We start from the raw sequence: 25,452 nt of genomic DNA, 5'->3' as shown, positions 1-25,452 counted from the left end.
TCAACACCTTGATTAGCTGAATCCGGTGTGTCACTGCAGAGTCGCGGACAAAAACCAAACCAGAATTACTGCGGCTCTGCATGTGTAGGGCTAGCCCCCCCCCCCCCCCCCCCCCTTTGGTGAAGTGGTGCTAAAGAACAAGGTTGTGGCTCACACCTACTCTCACACCTCTCTTTTGGCAAGCTGCCAAAGTGGGTCCCCATCTCTCCTCCCTCTCCTGTCTCCTCTCCTACTCATTTGCCCGTTGTTCTTTCGCTCATATGTGACATCTCCCTGAATCTCCCAGATTGTCGAGGGGAAAAAAGCGAAGGTCTTTGATTTGTGGAACCAAGGAGAATAGCGGAAAGCATTCTGTCTGTTTTAACTGCTGCAGAATTGAGTTTCCATCCTGTGACTTTCGACATGGCGCTTCCAGGGTTGGCGGTTTAGCGCGATTTGTCATGCTGTGTCCGCAGTAGAAGGCCTTGATTAAATCTTTTAGATGCTGAAAAAAGTCATTTTGCAGTTTAAATGTCAGTCATCGACATGGATCTAATGGCACTCACTGTAATCTATATAGTTATGGGATTTTGGGGGACATTCCTAATCCCAGCAGCACAGGAATTGGTGGTTTAAGACGGGGATTCATGAACTTTGAGAGACTATTGCAAGTTCCATAAAGTTGCACCTCCAAAGTATAAATCTCAGTGAAATATCTCTGTTTTTGTTAGAGTTAGAGTTCAGTGGACGAGGAAGAATGTTCTGGAAACACCTTATCCAGGACACTGTGGTTCAGCCACTTCCCTAAGATGAGCAGCAGATGGGCCTTGTTGTTGTGGCAGCGAGTCAGTGGTTTCCCTGGAGACGAACGGGTTGATCCAGACCAGAGGTGAATGCGACAGACGTTTTGGCAGACCGGGCCATCTTGGCAAAATGCTCTAAAGAGCTCCCAAGTGAGGCGATCGGCGAAAAACAAAATGGAGCTGAAGTGCTTTGCCAGTCCCGAAGCAACTCTGCAGCCTGGCCCACCACTGTTTAAAATATGATGTTTGTCTTCTTAAACTCAAACCTCTAATTAGGCCTTCTCCTAAACTGAATCCTCCTTATTTGGATGTGAGTGGGTGACTATTTTCTTATATGACTTTTAATTAGCAAGCATTTGTATAAACTTATATCAGTCTCACTGCCTGTATGCATCTCTGGTAGGTCCTTTTTTACGAGTATGCGTTGTCAGTGAGACTATTTCTGAGAATTTTCATATTTTCATATGTATGTCTCCTAGTCCTTTCCCCTCGTTCATTGCTAGTAAATAGAAGAGCGTTACAGTTTCTGAGTGAGGGAAATAAATAGCACTCACGCATCCCACACTTTTGAAAATGGATACACGGAGAGCGAGTGAACGAGAAGCGGAAAGAGGAGAGAAAAAGCAAAAATAAACAAATGTACACAAAGCAAGGACTCCGCAGCACAGAGACGGAAAGGGCTGAAGGGTGAATGAGAATGAGCTCCCGTTGGTGTCAGAAGTGGGATCCAATTTAATCATATTCATTCCCCTTCCCTTAATGGACACTTGTGTGCCGCCTTCAAACCCCACATTCCATTAGCCTCCAGCCACTCTAAATGTATCTGGTTGTGTATGGACCTTTCTCTCATTCACGGGCATGCTGAATCTAAATCTATAGATGGCTGTCTGTGCAAGTGGCAGGCACGGATTGAAAAGTCCTAATGAGAATGAATACTGGAACCCCCTCTTCTCCGTGGGTAGGAGGGGAGAGTGGCCCAAAATACAGCCCCCAATAGTTAAACCTGCACTCGTGTGTTTCACATCCCTTTAAAGTGTTCTGCAATATAGTAGTCCCTTGCAAAAGCCAGGGTTGTGGGTTTGATTCCCACGGGGGACTAGTATGAAAATGTATGCTCTCACTACTGTAAGTCGCTCTGAATAAGAGTGTCTGCTAAATAGTGTAAATGTAAAATAAATATGCACAAGCAAAACACTGGTTCTGGCTCCTTATTTTGTTTGAATAGGGTCTGGATAATGACCTTGGCTTTAGTCCTTGCTATCTTTTTCTCCTAACTGATGCAGGCTATCCTGGCCACTTCTGCGCCCCCTGTCACCTGATAGGAAGATTATCATCTGACCTTTATCAGTCGTGACGCTGGTTTCTAATTGGACAGCGCACAAGGGGAGAACAGACCAACTTTGTTAGGGTGCCAGCAAAATGGATGTTCTCTTTCCTGATTCAACCACCTTGTCTGTGGATGGTGACGTCATATGCATGTGCAGGATGTGTCTCTCAGGTTGTGAATGTACTGGCTAAGAAAAATCTTCTCTCATCGACAACTGGCAGGTTGGGCAAGTTCTGTATTAGGATGGCGGTAAATGGGCTTTGAGCTGTAGGTGAATGAGGCAAGCTTTTTCAAACAGAAATTTGCATCCTGTAGCACAAACTCCAGAAAGTTCTGGGACACTGTAAAGTCCATGGAGAATAAGAGCACCTCCTCCCAGCTGCCCACTGCACTGAGGCTACGAAACACTGTCACCACCGATAAATCTACAATAATCGAGAATTTCAATAAGCATTTTTCTACGGCTGGCCATGCTTCCCACCTGGCTACCCCTACCCCAGTTAACAGCTCTGCACCCCCCACAGCAACTTGCCCATACCTCCCCCATTTCTCCTTCACCCAAATCCAGATAGCTGATGTTCTGAAAGAGCTGCAAAATCTGGGCCCCTACAAATCAGCCAGGCTAGACAATCTGGACCCTCTCTTGCTGAAATTAACCTCCACAATTGTAGCAACCCCTATTACTAGCCTGTTCAACCTCTCTTTCAAATTGTCTTAGATCCCTAAAGATTGGAAAGCTGCCGCGGTCATCCCCCTCTTCAAACGGGGTGACACTCCCCGACACTTTCTAAAGTCTTCGAAAGCCAAGTTAACAGATGACCGACCATTTCGAATCCCAATGTACCTTCTTCCGCTATGCAATCTGGTTTCCGAGCTGGTCATGGGTGCACCACAGCCACGCTCAAGGTCCTAAATGATATCATAACCGCCATCAATAAAAGACAATACTGCGCAGTCGTATTCATCGACCTGGCCAAGACTTTCGACTCTGTCAATCACCGCATTCTTATCTGCAGACTCAACAGCCTTGGTTTCTCAAATGACTGCCTCACCTGGTTCACCAACTACACTTCAGACAGTGTTCAGTGTGTCAAATCAGAGGGCCTGTTGTCCGGACCTCTGGTAGTCTCTATGGGGGTGCCACAGGGTTCAATGATTCTCTGATCCACCTTTACGCAGACGACACCTTTCTGTATACTTCTGGCCCATCTTTGGACAATGTGTTAACAAACCTCCAAACGAGCTTCAATGCCATACAACACTCCTTCCATGGCCTCCAACTGCTCTTAAATGCAAGTTAAATTAAATGCATGTTCTTCAACTGGTCGCTGCCCACACCCGCCCGACCGTCCAGCATCACTACTCTGGACGGTTCTGACTTAGAATATGTCAGAACTACAAATACCTAGGTGTCTAGTTAGACTGTAAACTCTCCTTCCAGACTCACATTAAGCATCTCCAATCCAAAATTAAATCTAGAATTGTCTTCCTTTTTCGCAACAAAGCATCCTTCACTCATGCTGCCAAACATACCCTCGTAAAACTGGCTATCCTACCTATCCTTGACTTCGGTGATGTAATTTACAAAATAGCCTCCAACACTCTACTCAGCAAATTGGATGTAGTCTATCACAGTGCCATCAGTTTTGTTACTAAAGCACCTTATACCACCCACCACTGCGACCTGTATGCTCTAGTCGGCTGGCCCTCGCTACATGTTCGTCGCCAGACCCACTGGCTCCAGGTCATCTACAAGTCTATGCTAGGTAAAGATCCGCCTTATCTCAGTTCACTGGTCACGATGGCAACACCCACCCGTAGCACATGCTCCAGCAGGTGTATCTCACTGATCATCCCTAAAGCCAAAACCTCATTTGGCCGCCTTTCCTTCCAGTTCTCTGCTGCCTGTGACTGGAACAAATTGCAAAAATCTCTGAAGTTGGAGACTTATCTCCCTCACCAACTTTAAACTTCTGCTATCTGAGCAGCTAACCGATCGCTGCAGCTGTACATAGTCCATCGGTATATAGCCCACCCAATTTACCTACCTCATCTTTTTCATCTAATTTACCTACCTACCTTTTCTGCTCTTTTGCACACCAGTATCTCTACCTGCACATGTTCATCTGATCATTTATCACTCCAGTGTTAATCTGCTAAATTGTAATTATTCATTCATATGGCCTATTTATTGCCTACCTCCTCATGCCTTTTGCACACAATGTGTATAGATTCTTTTTTTCTACTATGTTATTGACTTGTTTATTGTTTACTCCATGTGTAACTCTGTGTTGTTGTCTGTTCACACTGCTATGCTTTATCTTGGCCAGGTCGCAGTTGCAAATGAGAACTTGTTCTCAACTAGCCTACCTGGTTAAATAAAGGTGAAATAAAAAATTACATTAAAATAACCTGAAAGGCCGCTCAGCAAGAAGCCACTGCTCCACCACCGCCATAAAAAAGCCAGACTACGGTTTGCAACTGTACATGGGGACAAATATCATACTTTTTGGAGAAATGTCCTCTGGTCTGATGAAACAAAAATAGAACTGTTTGGCCATAATGACCATCGTTATGTTTGGATAAAAAAGGGGGAGGCTTGCAAACCAAAGAACACCATCCCAACCGTGAAGCATGGGGGTGGCAGCATCATGTTGTGGGGGTGCTTTGCTGCTAGAGGCAATGGTGCACTTCACAAATTAGATGGCATTATGAGACAGGAAAATTATGTGGATATATTCAAGCAACATCTCTAGACATCAGTCAGGAACTTAAAGCTTTGTCGCAAATGGGTCTTCCAAATGGAAAATGACCCCAAGCATACTTCCAAAGTTGTGGCAAAATGGCTTAAAGACAACAAAGTCAAGGTATTGGAGTCGCCATCACAAAGCCCTGACCTGGCCAAAATTCAACCCAACTTATTATGGGAAGCTTGTGGAAGGCTCCCTGAAATATTTGACCCAAGTTAAACAATTTAAAGGCAATGCTACCAAATACTAATTGAGTGTATGTAAACTTCTGACCCACTGTGAATGTGATGAAAGAAATAAAAGCAGAAATAAATCATTCTTTCTACTATTATTCTGACATTTCACATTCTTAAAATAAAGTATTGATCCTAACTGACCTAAGACAGGGAATTTTTACTATGATTAATTGTCAGAAATTGCTAAATTGCAGCTGTACATAGCCCATCTGTAAATAGCCCACCCAACTACCTCATCCCCATGTTATTTTGTTTTCGCTCCTTTGCACCCCAGCATCTCTACTTGCACATTCATCTTCTGCACATCCATCACTCCAGTGTTTAATTGCTGAATTGTAATTATTAATTCACTGTGGCCTGTTTATTGCCTTACCTCCCGAATCTCACTACATTTGCACACTCTGTATATATACTTTTCTATTGAGTTATTGACTGTACTTTTGTTTATCCCATGTGTAACTCTGTGTTGTTTGTGTCGCACTGTTTTTCTCGATCTTGGCCACGTCGCAGTTGTAAATGAGAACTTGTTGTCAACTGGCCTACCTGGTTAAATAAAGGTGAAATATATATATTTTTAAATGACAAGTCCCAATTACAGTTGGGTAGGTGGTTGCTTGTGTCAGCAAAGAGGAAAACAGGTGATGAGCCTTTATTTTTTACTCTTTCTCTTTTGCTCTCTCCAGGGCTGGCTTTGAGCAGGATATCGAGGGAGACCACTCACTGTACCCTGAGAACTGCCTTGGTGAGCGATCATCAACTTCCCCATACAGTAGCAACAGGCCAATCATCTAAATTTAAGCCCTGTAAAAAAAAGGGTATATTCCTTCATGGAAGTACAATGCATTCAGAAAGAATTCAGACCCCTTCCCTTTTTCCACATTTTTTTTTACGTTACAGCCTTATTCTAAAAATGATTTTTTTTTTTAAGTCCTCATCAATCTACACACAATACCCCATAATGAAAAAGCGAAAAAGGGGTTTTAGAAAGTTCTGCAAATTTATTACAAATAAAAAAACATATGATTGACTTGGAAAGGCACACACCTGTCTATATAAGCTCCACAGTGCATGTCAGAGCAAAAACCAAGCCATGAGGTTGAAGGATTTGTCCGTAGAGCTCAGAGACGGGATTGTGTTGGCACAGATCTGGGAAGAAAAATGTATGCAGCATTGAAGGTCCCCAAGAACACAGTGGTCTTTGGAACCACCAAGACTCTTCCTAGAGCTGGCCTCCCGGCCAAACTGAGTAATCGGGGGAGAAGGGCCATGGTCAGTTAAGTGATCAAGAACCCGATGGTCACTCTGACAGAGCTCTGTAGTTCCTCTATGGAGATAGGAGAACCTTCCAGAAGGACAAACATCTCTCCAGCACTCCCAATCAGGCCTTTATGGTATGGTTGCCAGACAGAAGCCACTCCTCAGTAAAAGGCACATGACAGTCCGCTTGGAGTTTGCCAAAAGTACTCTCAGTCCATGAGAAACAAGATTCTCTGGTCTGATGAAACCAAGATTGAACTCTTTGGCCTGAATGCCAAGCGTTACGTCTGGAGGAAACCTGGCACCATCCCTACGGTGAAGCATGGTGGTGGCAGCATCATGCTGTGGGGTTGTTTTTCAGCTGCAGCGGCTGGGAGATTAGTCAGAATCGAGGGAAAGATGAACAGACCAAAGTACCGAGAGATTCTCGATGAAAACACAGCCAAGACAACGCAGGAGTGGCTTCAGGACAAGTCTCTGAATGTTCATGAGTGGCCCAACCAGAGCCTGGACTTGAACCCGATCAAACATCTTTGGGGAGAATTGCAAAAATGTCTAAAAACCTGTTTTTGCCTTGTCATTATGGTGTATTGTGTAGGGATTGAGGGGGATAAAAAAAATCTATTTAAGAATAAGCCTGTAACATAACAAAATGTGGAAAAAGTCAAGGGCTCTAAATACTTTCCGAAGGCACTGTACATGAAAGAGTGGATGTCACAGGCTTCCATGGTGTAATATCAAATACCTTCTCCCCTTTTGTTTGCTCTGTTATGGATTTAATTGATGTAACAATGTTTCATTTGCTGCCTGTCAATCTGCCAGCTAACATTGAAGTAGTATGTTCTTAAGGTACACACGAAAGTTATATCAACAATTTTACTCGACTACAAGAATATGAGGAGAAAAGTATTGTTGGGGAGAAAACAGCACATCTAAAAAGTATTTTATGACACTTGAACCCACAACTGGGTCACAGTTTGGAAATATCCAGAGCAGTCCAACCTACTTGCATGTCACGCCGCCATAAAAACCCATTTGTTTTCTTATGTCTTTGTGAGTGGTAATTGTAATTTCGGTAGTAATGCTGTGTTTTGCTCCCATCAGCAGATGTTCTGGCGACCAAGCGAAACCAGAACCCCGCGGCAGACTCAGCCTACGGTCAGTTTCCATTTTTTCTCTTTCTCCCTCCTTTCTCCCTGTGTTGGGTTCCACATTATTTTATTGCAGTATGACTGAGCATAAACACTTTTAAGTTGCATGCAATGAATTTGCATTATCTATTGGCAATTTGTAGTTTCACTTAAGGTTTCACACTAGACAACTTGAAAATGAAAGAATAGACAAATCTTTTCGGTGTCTGTTAAACCTTTTGACTTGGAGACCATACCATTATAGGTTTTGGGTTACTTGTAATTCAAAGTATTGTTTGTTTTGAACAGGTTCAGTTCACTCATTAAGAGCTACAAACATTCCTCTAGTTCCACATGTTGTAGAGAAGATTAAACATATGTTGCTGCTTTTGGAAATGGAGGCTCATGAGTAAGTGTCACGTTCTGTCCATAGTTCTGTTATTGTATTATTTGTTTTAGTATGGTCAGGGCGTGAGTTGGGGTGGGCAGTCTATGTTTGTTTTTCTATATTGGTTTTTGTGTTCGGCCTAGTATGGTTCTCAATCAGAGGCAGGTGTCGTTAGTTGTCTCTGATTGAGAATCATACTTAGGTAGCCTGGGTTTCACTTTTGGTTTGTGGGTGTTTGTTTCGGTGTGAGTGTTTGGGCCACACGGTACTGTTTCGGGTTTTGGAAATTCACGTCATTTGTTTATTGTTTTGATTCAGTGTTCAGTGCTTTCTTTAATTAAAATCATCATGAACACTTACCACCCTGCGCTTTGGTCCGATCCTTACTCCTCCTCAGACGAAGAGGAGGAAATCCGTTACAGTAAGATCAGTTACACTTTTTAAACCAAGAGATCAAGATTAAATGGATCTCCTTGGGTAACCGATAGGTGATGTTCTTTTAATCTCACAATTCATGAATGAGCATGCCCAAGTCAATAAACCCCTCAGGTAGGCCTAATAATACTTGAGCGTCGTAATTGTTAATTACAGAGCGAGCCTCACACCAGGGAAGACCCTCATTATGTAATATAAGCCCAGCCTTAGCCGTTCACTGTGATGAACCCATGGAGTAAATGACACTATTAGAGGCTAATGGAGACTCTAGCCTCAGCTGCCAACAGGCACGTTGGGCATTAACCTCCTGGCGCAGGCCAGCCAAGCGTGAAGGTCCATGTCAGGGGTGTGATTTCTCAATTGGAGCCCAATTCCTACTGGATACTGCCATTTTGGTAATGCCAATTTAGTTTCAAATTGGGAATAGTGGCTTAGTTAAAAAGTAACATATAAACCACATTTATATTAGGGCAAATTTCCCCCTTGGATCTTGTGGCTGCAATGAACTGTACAATCAAGTCAACACAGATGGCATGTTGACGGAACAACATATTCCAGTGAGTGAACTTTTCAACCAGCCCCCAGGTTCAATCTGTGTGGAAAATCATGGCAGTATCGCCTCCGCAGCCTCATTAGCAATCAATCCCATCATGCAGCAGCTCACAGGGTTCAAGGTGGCCCTCCACGAGCACAGGGAACATAGCGGAGGTCACTGAAACCCCTTAGAAACACTGGCAATGCCAAAGACCTTGAAACGGTCTTGATGACTACGCAGAAACGTCGGGACTCCAGTGACTGAACAGGCATAGGGAGCATGCCAAAATTTTGCCAGGTAATGGACATAGTAACTATCATTTCCGAATGCCTTTGAAACAAACATTGGAACAAATCCATTTAATGAAGGCAATGCTTCACAGATCCTAGTTAAAGCCGGGGGATGGAAATATCATATGACAACTTTCCATGACACTAGTATTTTATAGATTATGACTTTGATTCTTATGTAGATTTATCCTACATAAGTTATAAGGATGAATCCTGCCCAAATCTTTGACTTGTTGTTTCATATTAGCTTTATTTCGAAAATGGATACTTTATACATAATAGAGACATATATATAGAGACATACAGTGCATCAATAGGACATAGTGAATGCAGAGTTAGTTATCGAACTGCAGCTCATATAATAAATGACAGTGGCCTTGTGCCCATCTATGATTACTCAACAAAGTGGACCGCAGTGTTCTAAGAGATTGGTCCTGCGGCTGTAGAACATTGGACAAATCTCTGTTGGCTTTGCCAGCTGGCTCCGACAGTCCGGTCCATAAATTGGCTTTGGGGTTTGTCCCGAAAGCTCGACAAGGTCTTTAAAAGGAACAAGAGCCCCGTATAAGGCCTTCGAAAAGGTCTTGCAGTCGAACGCTGTGAAAAGGAACAGAATTACCTGCAATTTGACTTATTTGGCAGTAACCGATGCCATAGACCTTCCCTTTTTAATGCTTGGAAGATAACACAGAGACACTCCATTTGTAAGTGCTTCAACTCGTTAAAAAAACTTTAGGAACTCGGCGGTGGATCGTCCGCTCGGGTGGTGGTATGCAATTATGGGGCCGAGATGTAGCAGAAATCACAACAGATTGTCTCATGTGCATGCGTTATGTGGACGTCCACGTATCCTAATTGCTTTTACAACAGCTTAACGTGTATTTCCTATGGCTTATTATCACCTTGTAACAGTATACACCACGCAGGGCCCGGGGCCCTATCAATAACACTCGCACACGACACACACGTCTTCACCTAGTGGAAATCCACGGCAGAGAGAATCATACTGTAGAAGGTGTTACGCTGTATTGAAAAGGCTATGTGTAAATAAATGAAAAGGTTGGGGAAATGATTGAATCGCCGGTTGGTGTTGACGTTCAGATTGTCAGCCAAAGAGAAGATTGGTCTTTTGAGACCAGACTGACTATACTTTTTCTCACCACTAAGAACAACACAGACCTCCATTAACCCCTGAGAGTGAGTGAGTCATTATAGCTGCTTATCATGCTCAGATGTTCATGTATTCAGCTTCTCTTGGGGGTGCCTAGTGGCTTTACTTGTTGACGCAGTTATTTCCCGGGCACATTCATGAAGGTAACATCAATCCTGAAGGGAAGCGCTGTCGTGTTAGACTTGGCAGCCCCCATTACAGCCATGAGGGTGCTCCGCATGAAACGGGCAAAACAAGATAATGAATTTCCTGCCCGTCAAGCGAGGTGTGCATATGGGAAAGTCAATGATTCCAGTGGCATCTATCCTAGAGATAGGCGAGGCTTTGTACAGACCCAACAGCAATGTGTCATGGTCGGAAGCAGAGATTTGCCGGACTGGGGGTGAATTCACTTTAATGATGGGATGGTGGAGATTTTAACTGAAAATATTTTCCTTTTCAGGAATATATATATATATATATATATATATATATATATTGTACAAACAAGAATGGCAAATAATGACCTTTCACTAAAGCTTTAGTTATTGCATTGTCTATTTTCTGCATTCTCACTAAAAGGCTTTACAGATCTGTCTTCATAGAAGATTTATTAAAGAGGTTCCCCGATACTCTTGTTAAAATGTGGATTATTTTAACAAATCACAAGCTTCTCCAGCATACAGCATTTTTCTGTATTACTTAAACCTAATGTTCCAATTGTCCTGGCTCAAGGGTACTCATAAAACCAAGTTCAGAAGATAAATGTGTGACTATAAACCCAGGCAGAAATACATTACTGGCAACCTGAAGTAGAGCTCTGTTGAACCTAAAGACCTGCTGAAAATACCAGATGCTCCCCATTTGAATTGGATACGTGAAAATGCACTATTTTCTAGTTATATAACTAGGAAACGTATTATACAATGCAAACTGTTTGACTGTTCCGATTATGTTTCCTGGCAGGCTCTAGTGATAATGCCTTTCCCCTCAACCACTAATGACAAAATGCCTTAAATATGTTAAGGCAACGTGCATATACACCGTTTTAATAACACTCGAAACAATACTATCTGGAGAGAGCATTCACTGGGCACTCCACTTCTACCGAGTGCTAAATGTTTATTCCTCTGCCTGAATTATCTCTATCTGTGCTACTGTTAAATTACTGTTTATGAACCTTTTGACTGGGATGTACACCACAAGGTATGCAATATAGGCTACAACAATATGTATATACAGGTAACTGCCAAAATAAAGGAAACACCAACCAAGTGTCTTAATAGGATGTTGAGTCACCACGAGCCGGAGCAGCTTCAATGCACCTTGGCATAGATTCTACAAGTGTCGTTCTTCCATGCCAAATTCCATCATTTGGTGTTTTGTTAATACTGGTGGAAACCGCTGTCTCAGGCGCCGCTCCAGAATCTCCCTTAAGTGTTCAGTTGGATTGAGATTTGGTGACTGAGACGGCCATGGCATATGGTTTACATAGTTTTCATGCTCATCAAACCATTCAGTGACTAATCGTGCCTTGTGGATGGGGAAATTGTCATCCTATGGGGGGGGCATAGCCATGGTAGCCAAAATAATGACCTGCCTAGTATTTTTATACATGACCCTAAGCCTGATGGGATGTTAATTGCTTAATTAACTCAGGAACCACAACTGTGTAGAAGCACCTGCTTTCAATATACTGTGCTTTGTATCCCTCGTTTACTCACGTGTTTCCATTATTTTGGCAGTTACCTGTATCTGCCAGAGGGTGTTTGTTCACAAAAACACATCAAGGCAGGGTAGACATTCTGATGCATGTTTTGCTCACTGGTAGTTCCATAATCCTTCAAAAGGCACATCCTGCCATGTCCTGAGGCCTGGTCTAGCATCCATTGGCACTAAGCAGAGAAATCTGGACACCTCACACTCCCTGCAGATATGCATATGTCCTGTTCATTCAAGCCAAATACAGTGGGATGATCACACCCTTTATTAGCACTAGCCATAATACTTACACTTTGTGCAATATCATGTCAAAATCCCGCCAAGATGAATGCTTCATAAACATGTAATTATCTGTCTTTACATACAGTAGCATTGCTGTCCTGCCAACAGAAGTAACACTGCAGTGAAGCATCAAACAGTCCATTGTGATTGGTTGAAATATTAACCAGTCTATGCTTTACATAACTGTTATGGTCAGTGATAAAAGGCTGAATAAAGTGCAGGTTACTTGGGACTGTGTATCTATCAAACTTGGCTAATGGCCAAGACATTTGGTTGCTGAATGGAATTTAAGGAGTATGCACGGATTATTATTCTGTAGAGTGTCTCAGATCAATTCAAAACACAAGTCTGTGTGTGTGTGTGTTTGCGTCACACTCCTAACCCATCACCCACCACTACCACACTCTCTTCGGCCTAAGGTAACAGAGTTTCTCATTTCTGTCAGCTGCTCGTGACCTTTAAGGTAGACTATCAACGGACAGTGGGTGCCGCAACATAGGCAATGTCAACAGCCCTTGTCTCGCAGTGCGTGAATGCCAATGCATCGGCCTATGAGTGGAATCTAATGCCAGTGCTGGAGTCCCTGTGCCTGCTTACATATTCAGTCCCTGAATATTTCTTCCTCTGTTCTTTCCCCTGAATCATTGTCATAAAATGGCATCATGTCTTTGATTTTGTGATAGCTTGGTTTCTAATAGAAGTCATTTGTACTCTGAGTTAGTGACAAGCAGAAGACATATTGTACAGTATATTGATTTATCTTTGTTGTCGAATGGTATCTGGAGCATATCCAGGCCAATCATTTCCCTTGTAATATCTGTTTACTGGAGTTGGTAGGTACCGCACGCATACAGCACTGTTTTGACAACAACAAAAGTCATAACTCACTTCGCAGAGCCCTATGTTTTAACCCTTGATTGCTACTCTAAAGTTAGTTGGCAGGCAGTGCCATCATAATTGCTCGGAGCACAGGATCTCAAACCGGTGCTGAAATCCGCGGCTTACCATGCATTTGGTTCCCATTAGAGGCAAGGAATCCTCTGGGAACATCACTCTTTCTGCAACTCTGTGACCTACTTCTGCGTCTATATGAGAACCACATGGGAGGGCCTTTACTCGACAGGGCTTTCGAGAGAAAGACATTCGCTTTGTTTGAGTCGAATTACCATATCTGTGTCTCTCGCCCCATCCTATTTTTAACTAATGTTGGAGAAAAAAAGAGAATGATGAGGTGAAAACAAGCGGAACATGTTGCTGCTCACCGGGGGCAGATGATATTAGTGGTGGGTGGATGTGTGTGTTCTATTTCGGTATAATTTAGCATAAAGTACATCATTATTATGTATGGTTCTGCCTCAAACTTTCAGTTATAGAAATCTGTTGATATTTTGCAAGGACACGGGCCAAGTACTCTTTCATACAAAGGAATCAAAATTCCATCAACCTACATGGTACCTTTTTAATGAATGAAAAGTGACTGACCAGAACCTTTCTCAGGAAGCAGCAAGCTACGCTTCCTTTAGTTACCTCAGTCCAGCACGTTCATCCACTCCTCCTAATCCCTCTGATGACATTTTAATGGAGCTCCCCAGAGTACACAGACACCATTACCTCTGTTGGGCTAAACCCAACTCCAGCTGCTGCTCTGCTGGATATACCAGGGCACCGTTCTCATTTAGCCTCCCCATAACCGAGCCTCAATACTTGGCTGCAGTGTGCCAGTTTGAGCCCTGATAAGCTTCTGGATATCTAAGTGTTGATCTTGGCCAGTGCGAGAAGCCAGGTGCACCTGCAGTGAAGTATGAACTCAAATAAACTCTTTCTTTCCCAGGGTCTTCTAAGCTGTTTGTGCTCTGTGTTTAGAGTCTGGGCTGATTTGGGTGTTTGCTATAATGAACGAGTAGACTGTCTGGAGGCTTGTCTGTCACGGCCTCCTGAGACGTTGGCAGCAGAGTACTTGGCAGGATAGTGCTCCGTGTTTGACGGAGGGAAGAAGGACTGACTTGAGGCTGGATTCAATCCGTATCGAGGGACGTTCCGCGTTATAGCTCGATTTAAATGTAAAGGCATTCTTCCCGCGTTCGCATCGACTGCATTCGCGGTAACGCTGCTTACGTCATCTCAATCGGAAATGACCTTTACATTTTAATGCGGGTCTTCCGCGATACGGATGGAACCTGATTTAGCATGAGTCAAGGCTGTTACAGTCACAACAGTGGGGACTGTTGAATGTGAAATCCTTTTTATGTCATGACAGGATCTGACAAGGTAATGGTTTTATTTTCATATGGGCTAAGTCATGACCTCACTATCTTTCTTTTTCTCCTTTAGGTGTCCGAAGGCTCCCTGACATGGAGAAGTCCAGCCCCAGCGTCCACTACACCCTCCTGATCGCCTGCGTCCTGGTTGCCTTTTTCCTCGGTGCCATCCTCTCCGGCTTCCTGGTGTCATGCTACTGCAGTCACAACGCCCGCCGTGCCCACCGGCTTGGCAAGGACCCTGAGGCATCCCTCCACCCCGCCCTCTCGCTGCGCAGCCTGGCCAAGCTAAATGGCCTGCTGGACGGCCAGCCGAAAGAGGAGAAGCTGGACGTGTCTACGCCCAAGATGTACAGCTCCTTCGTTCCCAACGGGAAGGAGCACACTCCGGGCAGGCACGGGATGTCCCTGGGAGACCCTGACCTTAACCTCTCCCAGGGGGAGAACCTCTCAGGCCTACCCACCCCTGACTCCACCCCGGAGCTGCCGATCAAGAACATGAAGGCCTTCCGGAACCAGTGGGAGAGGAACCAGAACTGCAACAACGCAAAGGAGTCTAAGGCACCGCCTGGCACCGGTTTCGGCCTGGGTTCGTCGAGGTCCAGCTCGGGGGTCACCCAGCAGGTGTTCCCCTTCTCCCACAGCCTGACCAACGGCCAAGCCCTCGGGCACCTGCCCGAGGAGAGGAAGATCCCCAACGACGAGCGTGCAAAGGGGGCTTCGGCCTCCCAGTCCTCCTCCTGCTACCCGCAGACGGTGGTGGATGTGGCGGCCCTGGACGAGCTCCTCAAGCACATCCACGAGGTCAGCGCTTCAGGCAGCCACAGCATCACTGTGCTGACCTCACCGTGTGCTCCCCTGCCGGGTAGCTCCAGCTCCAGCCATAACCACAGTCACAGCCAGAGCAGCTTCAGATCCCAGCCCCAGATCCCCGAGACGGAGTCGGCCCAGTACTACAGCTCCTCCACCCTGCCCAGGGACAGTCTGACCCGCCGCCTGGACGTGCCCCCCGATGCTGCTGCCGCCTCCTCAGCTGGCGCCACCCCGCTGCAGCAGCAGTCCATCCCCGAGCGGAGCTCAGTGACTCGCCACCACTCCCAGAGGCATTTAATGATCAAGATGGGCAACGGAGGGGCCGTCCCGCGCCAGCACAGCTTCAGACAGGGCGGGGTTGGGCCACCACCCCACCAGCTGCTCACCCGGATCAACTCTGGAGGTGGTGGTGCTGGCGGCGGGGGTGGGGTTGGCTTTGAAGCCCACCGGCCACTCATCCCTAGTGCCTGCCTGACACGGCAGCACAGCTACAGCGAACCACCCCACCTCCACCGCGCCGCCATTGTACGCCGCACGGCCTCCCTCAAGCCCCAGGTACCCCCCAAGCCCCTCTTCCTGCCCGCCACTTCGCCCGTAAACGAGCAAGGCAATTACAACTACTGAGAGCTTGTAGTCGGACTGAGGCCCCAAAATGACAGACGATGTAACCGCTCTCCTCTCAGAGTTAGGGCAACTCCCCTGTGATTGGGGTTCGGGGGAGCAACAACCGGGACTGGCATATCTTTTGACGAGACGGCCGACAATAGCCTCCACACCTGATGAATGTCCTTATACCATATTGGTATTATTGCAATGCTACTTGATCACAGGACAGTGATGGATTAACAGCATATAGAACATGTGGTAGTATTGAATTGACTTGGAGGATCTGTACCCTCGTTTGAGGCCAAAGAATAAAGTAACAGGGGCCCAAAACTCAATGTAAAGGACAGATCGCAAGTCGGCCACCAAAGCTGTGAACAATGCCTGCTTTAGCTTGGACCCAAGGCCTCAACTTATGAGAGCACCTCACAACACAAACAGTGCTCATCCTGCCTGTAATGTATGTATACTGTATGCGTGTGTGTATACATGTATATGCTCTTCATGTTAAGATATCAGAGGGCGGAACCATGAAGCAGCTACATTAACTGTGGTGAGATGGTCAACTCCTAGCCATTTCTTAACCCTCTTATGACAGAGATACCATGGAGGCCCCACTCAGTACACACATTCGGTACATACATCCCTCGACGAGGGATTTAGCAATAACTTACCGTTGTGCAGTTAAGTATCAACTGTACCCCTTGATATAAGGGTAAGTATTATACTTCTTGCAGCATACCATAAGAAATGACCACTTTGATAATGCTTGGAAAATTATTAATTCTGTATTAGTGGAATGATGCTGAGGAACGAGACACATGGCGTCAGTATAGACCCATCATGCATCATAGCGTTACTATTATGTTTGTCCCTGGTGGATGGGGGCTCCGCTAGCCTGTGACAGAAGGCCGCCTCGGGGCCTGATGAGTTAGGAGAATCCTTGCCCTGCATTTGGAATTCTTACTTTTTGGACATAAATGCTACGATAACTCCAGAGGAATTTAACAAGCCCCCAATATGACTGTCATTGTCATTCAAGAAGAGGATGCAGTACACTGCAACCTTGAAAACAATTAGTTTCATCCTTAACACTTAGTGAGAATTGGTTCCACATTGAGGTGCAATCATTCAGGCTATGTCTTATATTGGCATTATAAAATTATATTTAAAAAGTCAAGTCTTAAAGCGGAGCCCCAAGAAACCACTCATGGGCACATAGCGCCCTCTTATGGACAAGCCCTTAATAACTGTGTAATAAAGTCAGTAATTATGTTTACCATATTGCTATTAACATTGTGGATGTTGTTGTAAATAAAGGCATCTGTGGAATAATACTAGCCAAACTTTGATTTGTATGTGTTAATGTGTGCCTTATTTAATAATGTGGTGTGGAAAAGGGAAAAAAGTCTGTTTTTGTCTCCATCGTTCTGTTGTCATTACAAATTCATTTCAAATCTGTCCTCCTGCACGGACTCCATATCAGAGGTTCTATTTCTACTGACAGCTGTTTTTAAAAATGGCATTCGTCTTTTTTTTTTTCTTCATGAATTTTAAGCTTCTTTATATACTGTATATTTAATGACAAATGAGCTAGATGGAAAAGATGAGTAGATCTGAAAGTATATCAGCAATGTTAGGTCTGTGTCATGTTTTTGAAAGACCTCTCAAATATGTTTGAAATGGTATGGACATAGGCTGAGGCATTAACTCTGCTTTACAAAGAAATTGTATTTAATATGGGCTCTATTCAGTCTGTAAAGCTGAAGCATTACAGATTCCGATAGAATTGTTAAGGTGATTTCCCATTGAGCCGACATACAGTGTCTGCTAAAGCGGGAATATTGCATTTAAATTTCAATCACGCTGTAAAGCAGAATTTTCGCACTGCGGATTAAATATAAGCCCCAAGTGTGGGGCGAAAGAGGCTAGCTGAGGGACTTGCAAATGAAAATGCTGCAAGAAGGGCTGGATGGTTGATGATTGCCTGGTCCAACAAGTATGCTATTCAAATGAAGCGCAGGATTGTAGGACATAAAGTAGGTGTCTGAAGATGCCTACAGTGAGCTAACAGTGCCCATAGGTTTAGTTATTTCTTTGCTATTACTGTAAAAGGAAAATTCCACCCAAAAACTATCTTTTGGTATTTGTTTCATTAGTCTATTGTTGATCTAGTCCCCACATTTTTTTGCATGTCAGCAATCAAGTTCATACGGCTGTATTTCTGTGTTTTTAAAGTTATAGCTTAACTTGATTGCTGACAGTCCCAAAATGTTTGCATATGTCAACAATGGACAAATGAAACGAATACTAAAAGCTAGTTTGGGGGTAGAATTTTCCTTTAAATAGAGAAATAGCACCTGCAGCGTGTGTGTGTGCAAGGAACCAAGACTTTGTTTTACGTTGAGGTTAACAAGTGAGTTGATTGAGTGTGTGTACTGGCACCTTCTCTGCCTCAAGTTGAACAGAAATATCAAATAATTCAATGCTAATGTCAATTGCAAGACACGTCATGAAAATGCCTACAACACTAAAACCACGTTATCTATATCCCCTCATCTGGCCACTTTGACAGAAAAAAAGTTGAGTTGGGTGCTAGAATAGATTCATGTAAACTGGTTACGTTTGAGTACTGTATGCCAATATTGAGTTTATATGCAATGTTTGCGTTTTCAATTGCTATAAAAAATCCCTTCAGAAGAATGCTCTCTGACATACATCTAAAATGTATTTCATTTGACATCTTATTAATGTATCATACCCCTCACTCACTTGACCAATGAGGTTTACTCTTTTTGTAAATATAGCAAACCAGCAGTCACTTGCATCTCCATGGTGATTTCATTTATTTTTACAAGTAGACTTCGCCCCAGATGTCCTGAATTCTATTAAACACAGCTGTATGTCCGCTACAATTAAAGATATCTAATAAAATGATCTTCAAATGCATGTTGTATGTGTGTCAAATACGTCATACAACTGTGTGGCACCTGTCGTACGTAAACCAAGCCAACCTGAGTTGGAACGTAATTCCTTTTTATGCCCTTTTCTCTCGGTGTATTCTGACCTTGTATCAGGTATCAAGGTAAGACCCAGATGCAGACCGTGTCGAAGTAGCAATGTTTATTACAGCAACAGGGGCAAAGGTACAGGACGGCAGGCAGGCTCAGGGTCAGGTCAGACAGAGGTCAGTGATCCAGAGGTGGGGCAAAGGTACAGGACGGCAGGCAGGCTCAGGGTACAGGGTCAGGCCAGGAGGACGAGAAAAGAGAGACTGGGGAAAAGCAAGAGCTGACACAAAAACACTGGTTGACTTGACAAACAAGACGAACTGGCAACAAACAGAGAACACAGGTATAAATACACAGGGGATAATGGGGGAGATGGGCGACACCTGGAGGGTGGTGGAGACCATCACAAAGACAGGTGAAACAGATCAGGGTGTGACACCTTGAATTTAAGCATGACAATCGCGTGCCATTATCCCGCTATTTGTTCAGGTGGCCATCGAATAAATGAACGTGTGTACAAATACGACGTATTCTGACCTTAATTCCCTAATTATTCCACTACCTTTCGCACAAGGAAACCATGAATATGGTCTAGCGAACCTATCGGTTCCAAATGCAAAAATCATATTTATTTTTTCCGATAGAAATAACACCGTTCTCCATGCACTGTAATTTACAACATGATAAAAGCTAGGTGCATTAGTAATCCGTTTGGATAAGGGAATTGTAAATGCCTTGTTTTGGATATATTTCACCCTATCATTTGTGGAGACAAATGTGAAACCAGGCATATGGCTGCAAACGCAAACACATCAACATATCACCTTTCCCACAGTAAAGTTTATAAAATGCTGTGCCGTTATGCAGAATTTCAACTGTATGGCCTTTGAAGTTGCATGGATGGGCACTCTCGAATTTCTTAATTATAGGCTACCCCGACTTTCTCTGTTTCCTATTTCTGTCAGTAGGCCTAATAATACATATTAAACTGCCAATTCACTGTTAGTTCCCTTCAGTTGGTATAGGCTACAACAGGCATCATCAACTAGATTCAGCCAGGGGCCGATTTCTTCTTGAGCGGTTGGTCGGGGGCCGGAACATAATTACAAATAATTTGTACACTGGAATTTGACTGCAAGAAGCCCAAACAGATACAGTACCAGTCAAAGGTTCGGGGACACCTACTCATTCCAGGTTTTTTTTCATTATTTTTACTGTAGAATAATAGGCAAGACAAACTATGAAATAACACATATGGAATCATGTAGTATCTTTTTTTATTATCTTTGAGATTCTTCAACGTAGCCACCCTTTGCCTTGATGACAGCTTTGCACACTTTTGGCATTCTCTCAACCAGTTTCATGAGGTAGTCACCTAGAATGCATTTCAATTAACAGGTGTGCCTTTTTAAAAGTTCATTTGTGGAATTTCTTTCCTTTTTAATGCGTTTGAGCCATTCAGGTGTGTTGTGATAAGGTATGGATGGTATACAGAAAATAACCCTATTTGGTAAAATACCAAGTCCATATTATGGCAAGAACAGCTCAAATATGCAAAGAAAAACAACAGTCCATCATTACTTAAAAAATGTCAACAACTTTCTTCAAGTGCAGTTGCGAAAACCATCAAGCACTATGATGAAATTTAACTAGGCAAGTCAGTTAAGAACAAATTCTTATTTACAATGACGGCCTACTGAGGAACAGTGGAACTGCCTTGTTCAGGGGCAGAATGACAGATTTTTACCTTGTCAGCTCAGGGATTCAATCCAGTAACCTTTCGGTTACTGGCCTAACGCTTTAACCACTAGGCTACCTGACTCTAATAAGGACCGCCACAGGAAAGGAAGACACAGAGTTACCAATGCTGCAGAGGATAAATTCACTAGAGTTACAGTGCCTTGTGAAAGTATTCGGCCCCCTTGAACTTTGCGACCTTTTGCCACATTTCAGGCTTCAAACATAAAGATATAAAACTGTATTTTTTTGTGAAGAATCAACAACAAGTGGGACACAATCATGAAGTGGAACGACATTTATTGGATATTTCAAACTTTTTTTACATATCAAAAACTGAAAAATTGGGCGTGCAAAATTATTCAGCCCCCTTAAGTTAATACTTTGTAGCGCCACCTTTTGCTGCGATTACAGCTGTAAGTCGCTTGGGGTATGTCTCTATCAGTTTTGCACATCGAGAGACTGAAATTTTTCCCCATTCCTCCTTGCAAAACAGCTCGAGCTCAGTGAGGTTGGATGGAGAGCATTTGTGAACAGCAGTTTTCAGTTCTTTCCACAGATTCTCGATTGGATTCAGGTCTGGACTTTGACTTGGCCATTCTAACTGTTTATTTTTGAACCATTCCATTGTAGATTTTGCTTTATGTTTTGGATCATTGTCTTGTTGGAAGACAAATCTCCGTCCCAGTCTCAGGTCTTTTGCAGACTCCATCAGGTTTTCTTCCAGAATGGTCCTGTATTTGGCTCCATCCATCTTCCCATCAATTTTAACCATGTTTCCTGTCCCTGCTGAAGAAAAGCAGGCCCAAACCATGATGCTGCCACCACCATGTTTGACAGTGGGGATGGTGTGTTCAGGGTGATGTGCTGTGTTGCTTTTACGCCGAACATAACATTTTGCATTGTTGCCAAAAAGTTCAATTTTGGTTTCATCTGACCAGAGCACCTTCTTCCACATGTTTGGTGTGTCTCCCAGGTGGCTTGTGGCAAACTTTAAACAACACTTTTTATGGATATCTTTAAGAAATGGCTTTCTTCTTGCCACTCTTCCATAAAGGCCAGATTTGTGCAATGTACGACTGATTGTTGTCCTATGGACAGAGTCTCCCACCTCAGCTGTAGATCTCTGCAGTTCATCCAGAGTGATCATGGGCCTCTTGGCCGCATCTCTGATCAGTCTTCTCCTTGTATGAGCTGAAAGTTTAGAGGGACGGCCAGGTCTTGGTAGATTTGCAGTGGTCTGATACTCCTTCCATTTCAATATTATCGCTTGCACAGTGCTCCTTGGGATGTTTAAAGCTTGGGAAATCTTTTTGTATCCAAATCCGGCTTTAAACTTCTTCACAACAGTATCTCGGACCTGCCTGGTGTGTTCCTTGTTCTTCATGATGCTCTCTGCGCTTTTAACGGACCTCTGAGACTATCATATTAAAGGGGATGGTTTAAAATACATGTACTGAAAACCCCTTTGAATGAAAACCCCACAAGGTGTAACGTGGTGCGTACTGGTGGCAGAAGTCAAGCGCAGGATAGCAAAAACTGATTTACAACGGTATCGTTTAATAAACATAAAAAACACCGTAAACAGAATAATCAATCAATGGGTCAAACAAAACCCGGTAATCCACCAGTATAACGTGCACAAGCACTACAAGAAAACAATTCCGAACACGGACATGGGGGGAAACAGAGGGTTAAATACACATGTAATTGATGGAATTGGAACCAGGTGTGAGGAAGACAAGACAAAACCCATGGAAAATGAAAGGTGGATCGGTGATGGCTAGAAAGAAGGTTGTGACTTCGACGCAGAACTCCGCCCGAACAAGGAGAGGGACCAACTTCGGCGGAAGTCGTGATACAAGGAAAACTTTTGGCTAGCAAGTAGGAGAGTTTTCAGCAGTTGAATTACATTTATTCAGCATGCGCAAGGGAACCACACCTGCAAAGCCTGTTATGTAAGCCTGAATAGCCAACAACTACTGAGAAGTGCATAGGAAAGGCGTGTGTAGGAAAGGCGTGTGTAAGAAAGGCGTGTGTAGGAAAGGCGTGTGTAAGAAAGGCGTGTGTAGGAAAGGCGTGTGTAGGAAAGGCGTGTGTAGGAAAGGCGTGCGTAAGAAAGGCGTGCGTAAGAAAGGCGTGTGTAGGAAAGGCGTGTGTAGGAAAGGCGTGTATAGGAAAGGCGTGTGTAAGAAAGGCGTGTGTAAGAAAGGCGTAATTTCCTAAATCGAAATCAGCCCCAAGGTGAAGATTAAGGGAATGAATAAATCACATTGTTTCAAGTGGACCATGTCCAGTGTTTTTTTACTTGGTCTGAACATACATTAAAATTGCTTTCTTTTATAAAAATCTAAATGGCAAATTTACATGGTTAATTTAGCTTAGAACCATACCTTGCGCTGTCAGATTCTGATGTTCCAAGCATGTTCATGTGACGTTTCTAAAACATGTTTAAGAAAAAATGTTATAATTTTAGCCAAGTCTACTGTCCTGAGAAATGTTTTGTCAAGAATTTGATTATGATTATATACCTGGAGATGAATGACAGCCATATTTTGTGAGGGATTCAAAAGAAGAAATGGTTCAGGTTGAAACCACATGCCCATTTTTTAATCTCAGATCTTTGGCACCCTCATGAGGTCTATTGCGCACTGTGCAGTGCAGATGAGTAAGTGTAGAGCCGGGATTCAATCCGATCTCAGGTTACAAGCATTGAAGCTTTTAAAGGCAATCTCCGATAGAGCCGACATAGTGTTTATGGCGAATGGGATCTCCGCGAACGCAGGAACATTGACTTAAAAATCCGCAGTAAAAGGAAGTAAAATAATCAAATGTAAAAAAATATCTAATCAATGTCTAGAAAATGCTTCTGTACTGTACTGCAAGACTGTGTTGACAAGCAACATGAACACTCCGTCAGGTTATTTTGTTAGCAATCCAAAACAATAACACAAAAGCGAGGCCCCATTGACTAAAAACAATAGACTGATCAAACACTGGATAGTACTGAATTAATTTTCCTTTCAGACAAGTATAAACGTGTTCAATAGGTTAAAGACTCGATTCAAGCCATAGCGCTGATATTATAGCGTGATTGACATTTAAAGGCAATGTTTCCGCATTCAAAGAGACTGCATTAACGTTAAACGCTGCATAAGTCGGCTCAGTCAATTTCAACCGTATATCATTTCAAACACATATTTTGCGCTACGGATTGAATCGAGCCCTAGGATGCAGATCTGTATTCCCAAAACAAAATACACCACTATGAATACATTCAGTAGATCAAAGACATGACTTCCCCAAAAAATGTGTCAAATGAACCTGAAGCCATTTGCCTCCTCATTGTAGGCCTTTCTTTAACACAACCTTTTTTTTAATGTATTTATTTAACCTTTATTTAACTAGGCAAGTCAGTTAAGAACAAATTATTTTTTTACAATGACAGCCTACCAAAAGGCAAAAGACCTTCTGCGGGGACGGGGGCTGGGATTAAAAATAAAACATGTATAACTCCTTGGACACTGTGCTATCTAACCTCCAAACGAGCTTCAATGCCATACAGCACTCCTTCCGTGGCCTCCAACTGCTCTTAAATGCTAGTAAAACCAAATGCATGCTTTTCAACCATTCGCTGCCTGCACCCGCACGCCTGACCAGCATCACCACCCTGGATGGTTCCAACCTTGAATATGTGGACATCTATAAGTACCTAGGTGTCTGGCTAGAATGTAAACTCTCCTTCCAGACTCATATCAAACATCTCCAATCGAAAATCAAATCAAGAGTCGGCTTTCTATTCCGCAACAAAGCCTCCTTCACTCACGCCGCCAAACTTACCCTAGTAAAACTGACTATCCTACCGATCCTCGACTTTGGTGATGTCATCTACAAAATAGCTTCCAATACTCTACTCAGCAAACTAGATGCAGTTTATCACAGTGCCATCCGTTTTGTCACTAAAGCACCTTATACCACCCACCACTGCGACTTGTATGCTCTAGTCGGCTGGCCCTCGCTACATATTCGTCGCCAGACCCACTGGCTCCAGGTCATCTACAAGTCCATGCTAGGTAAAGCTCCGCCTTATCTCAGTTCACTGGTCACGATGGAAACACCCATCCGTAGCACGCGCTCCAGCAGGTGCATCTCACTGATCATCCCTAAAGCCAACACCTCATTTGGCCGCCTTTCGTTCCAGTTCTCTGCTGCCTGTGACTGGAACGAATTGCAAAAATCGCTGAAGTTGGAGACTTCACCAACTTCAAACATCTGCTATCTGAGCAGCTAACCGATCGCTGCAGCTTTACATAGTCTATCGGTAAATAGCCCACCCATTTTTACCTACCTCATCCCCATACTGTTTTTATTTATTTACTTTTCTGCTCTTTTGCACACCAATATCTCTACCTGTTCATGACCATCTGATCATTTATCACTCCAGTGTTAATCTGCAAAATTGTAATTATTCGCCTACCTCCTCATGCCTTTTGCACACAATGTATATAGACTCCCCTTTTTTTTCTCCTGTGTTATTGACTTGTTAATTGTTTACTCCATGTGTAACTCTGTGTTGTCTGTTCACACTGCTATGCTTTATCTTGGCCAGGTCGCAGTTGCAAATGAGAACTTGTTCTCAACTAGCCTACCTGGTTAAATAAAGGTGAAATAAAAAATAAAAAATACAAAACTATATTAAATATAAATATAGGACAAAACACACATCACGACAAGAGAGACAACACA

General features: G+C 43.5%; 1 protein-coding gene across 6 annotated transcripts in view; it reads left to right on the top strand.

Annotated features, from left to right (window-relative positions):
* LOC109875836 (semaphorin-6D) overlaps positions 1-18,907 on the top strand; it is a 131,259-nt gene extending 112,352 nt beyond the window's left edge. For 4 of the 6 annotated variants that reach the window (XM_031788621.1, XM_031788620.1, XM_031788623.1 and 1 more), the window contains 3 exons: positions 5,779-5,837; positions 7,457-7,510; positions 14,616-18,907. In XM_031788621.1, coding sequence (XP_031644481.1) covers positions 5,779-5,837; positions 7,457-7,510; positions 14,616-15,979 — 1,477 coding nt within the window. In that variant the 3' untranslated portion in view covers positions 15,980-18,907. The remainder of the gene's footprint in view (positions 1-5,778; positions 5,838-7,456; positions 7,511-14,615) is intronic. The other 2 variants (XM_031788624.1, XM_020468255.2) reach the window with 1 other exon arrangement.
* The last annotated feature ends 6,545 nt before the right edge of the window (positions 18,908-25,452 follow it).

This window comes from Oncorhynchus kisutch, linkage group LG14 (genome assembly GCF_002021735.2).
Source record: "Oncorhynchus kisutch isolate 150728-3 linkage group LG14, Okis_V2, whole genome shotgun sequence".
NCBI lineage: Eukaryota > Metazoa > Chordata > Actinopteri > Salmoniformes > Salmonidae > Oncorhynchus > Oncorhynchus kisutch.
The sequence above is the reverse complement of the archived record's forward strand: the minus strand, read 5'-3'. Positions and strand labels throughout refer to the sequence as shown.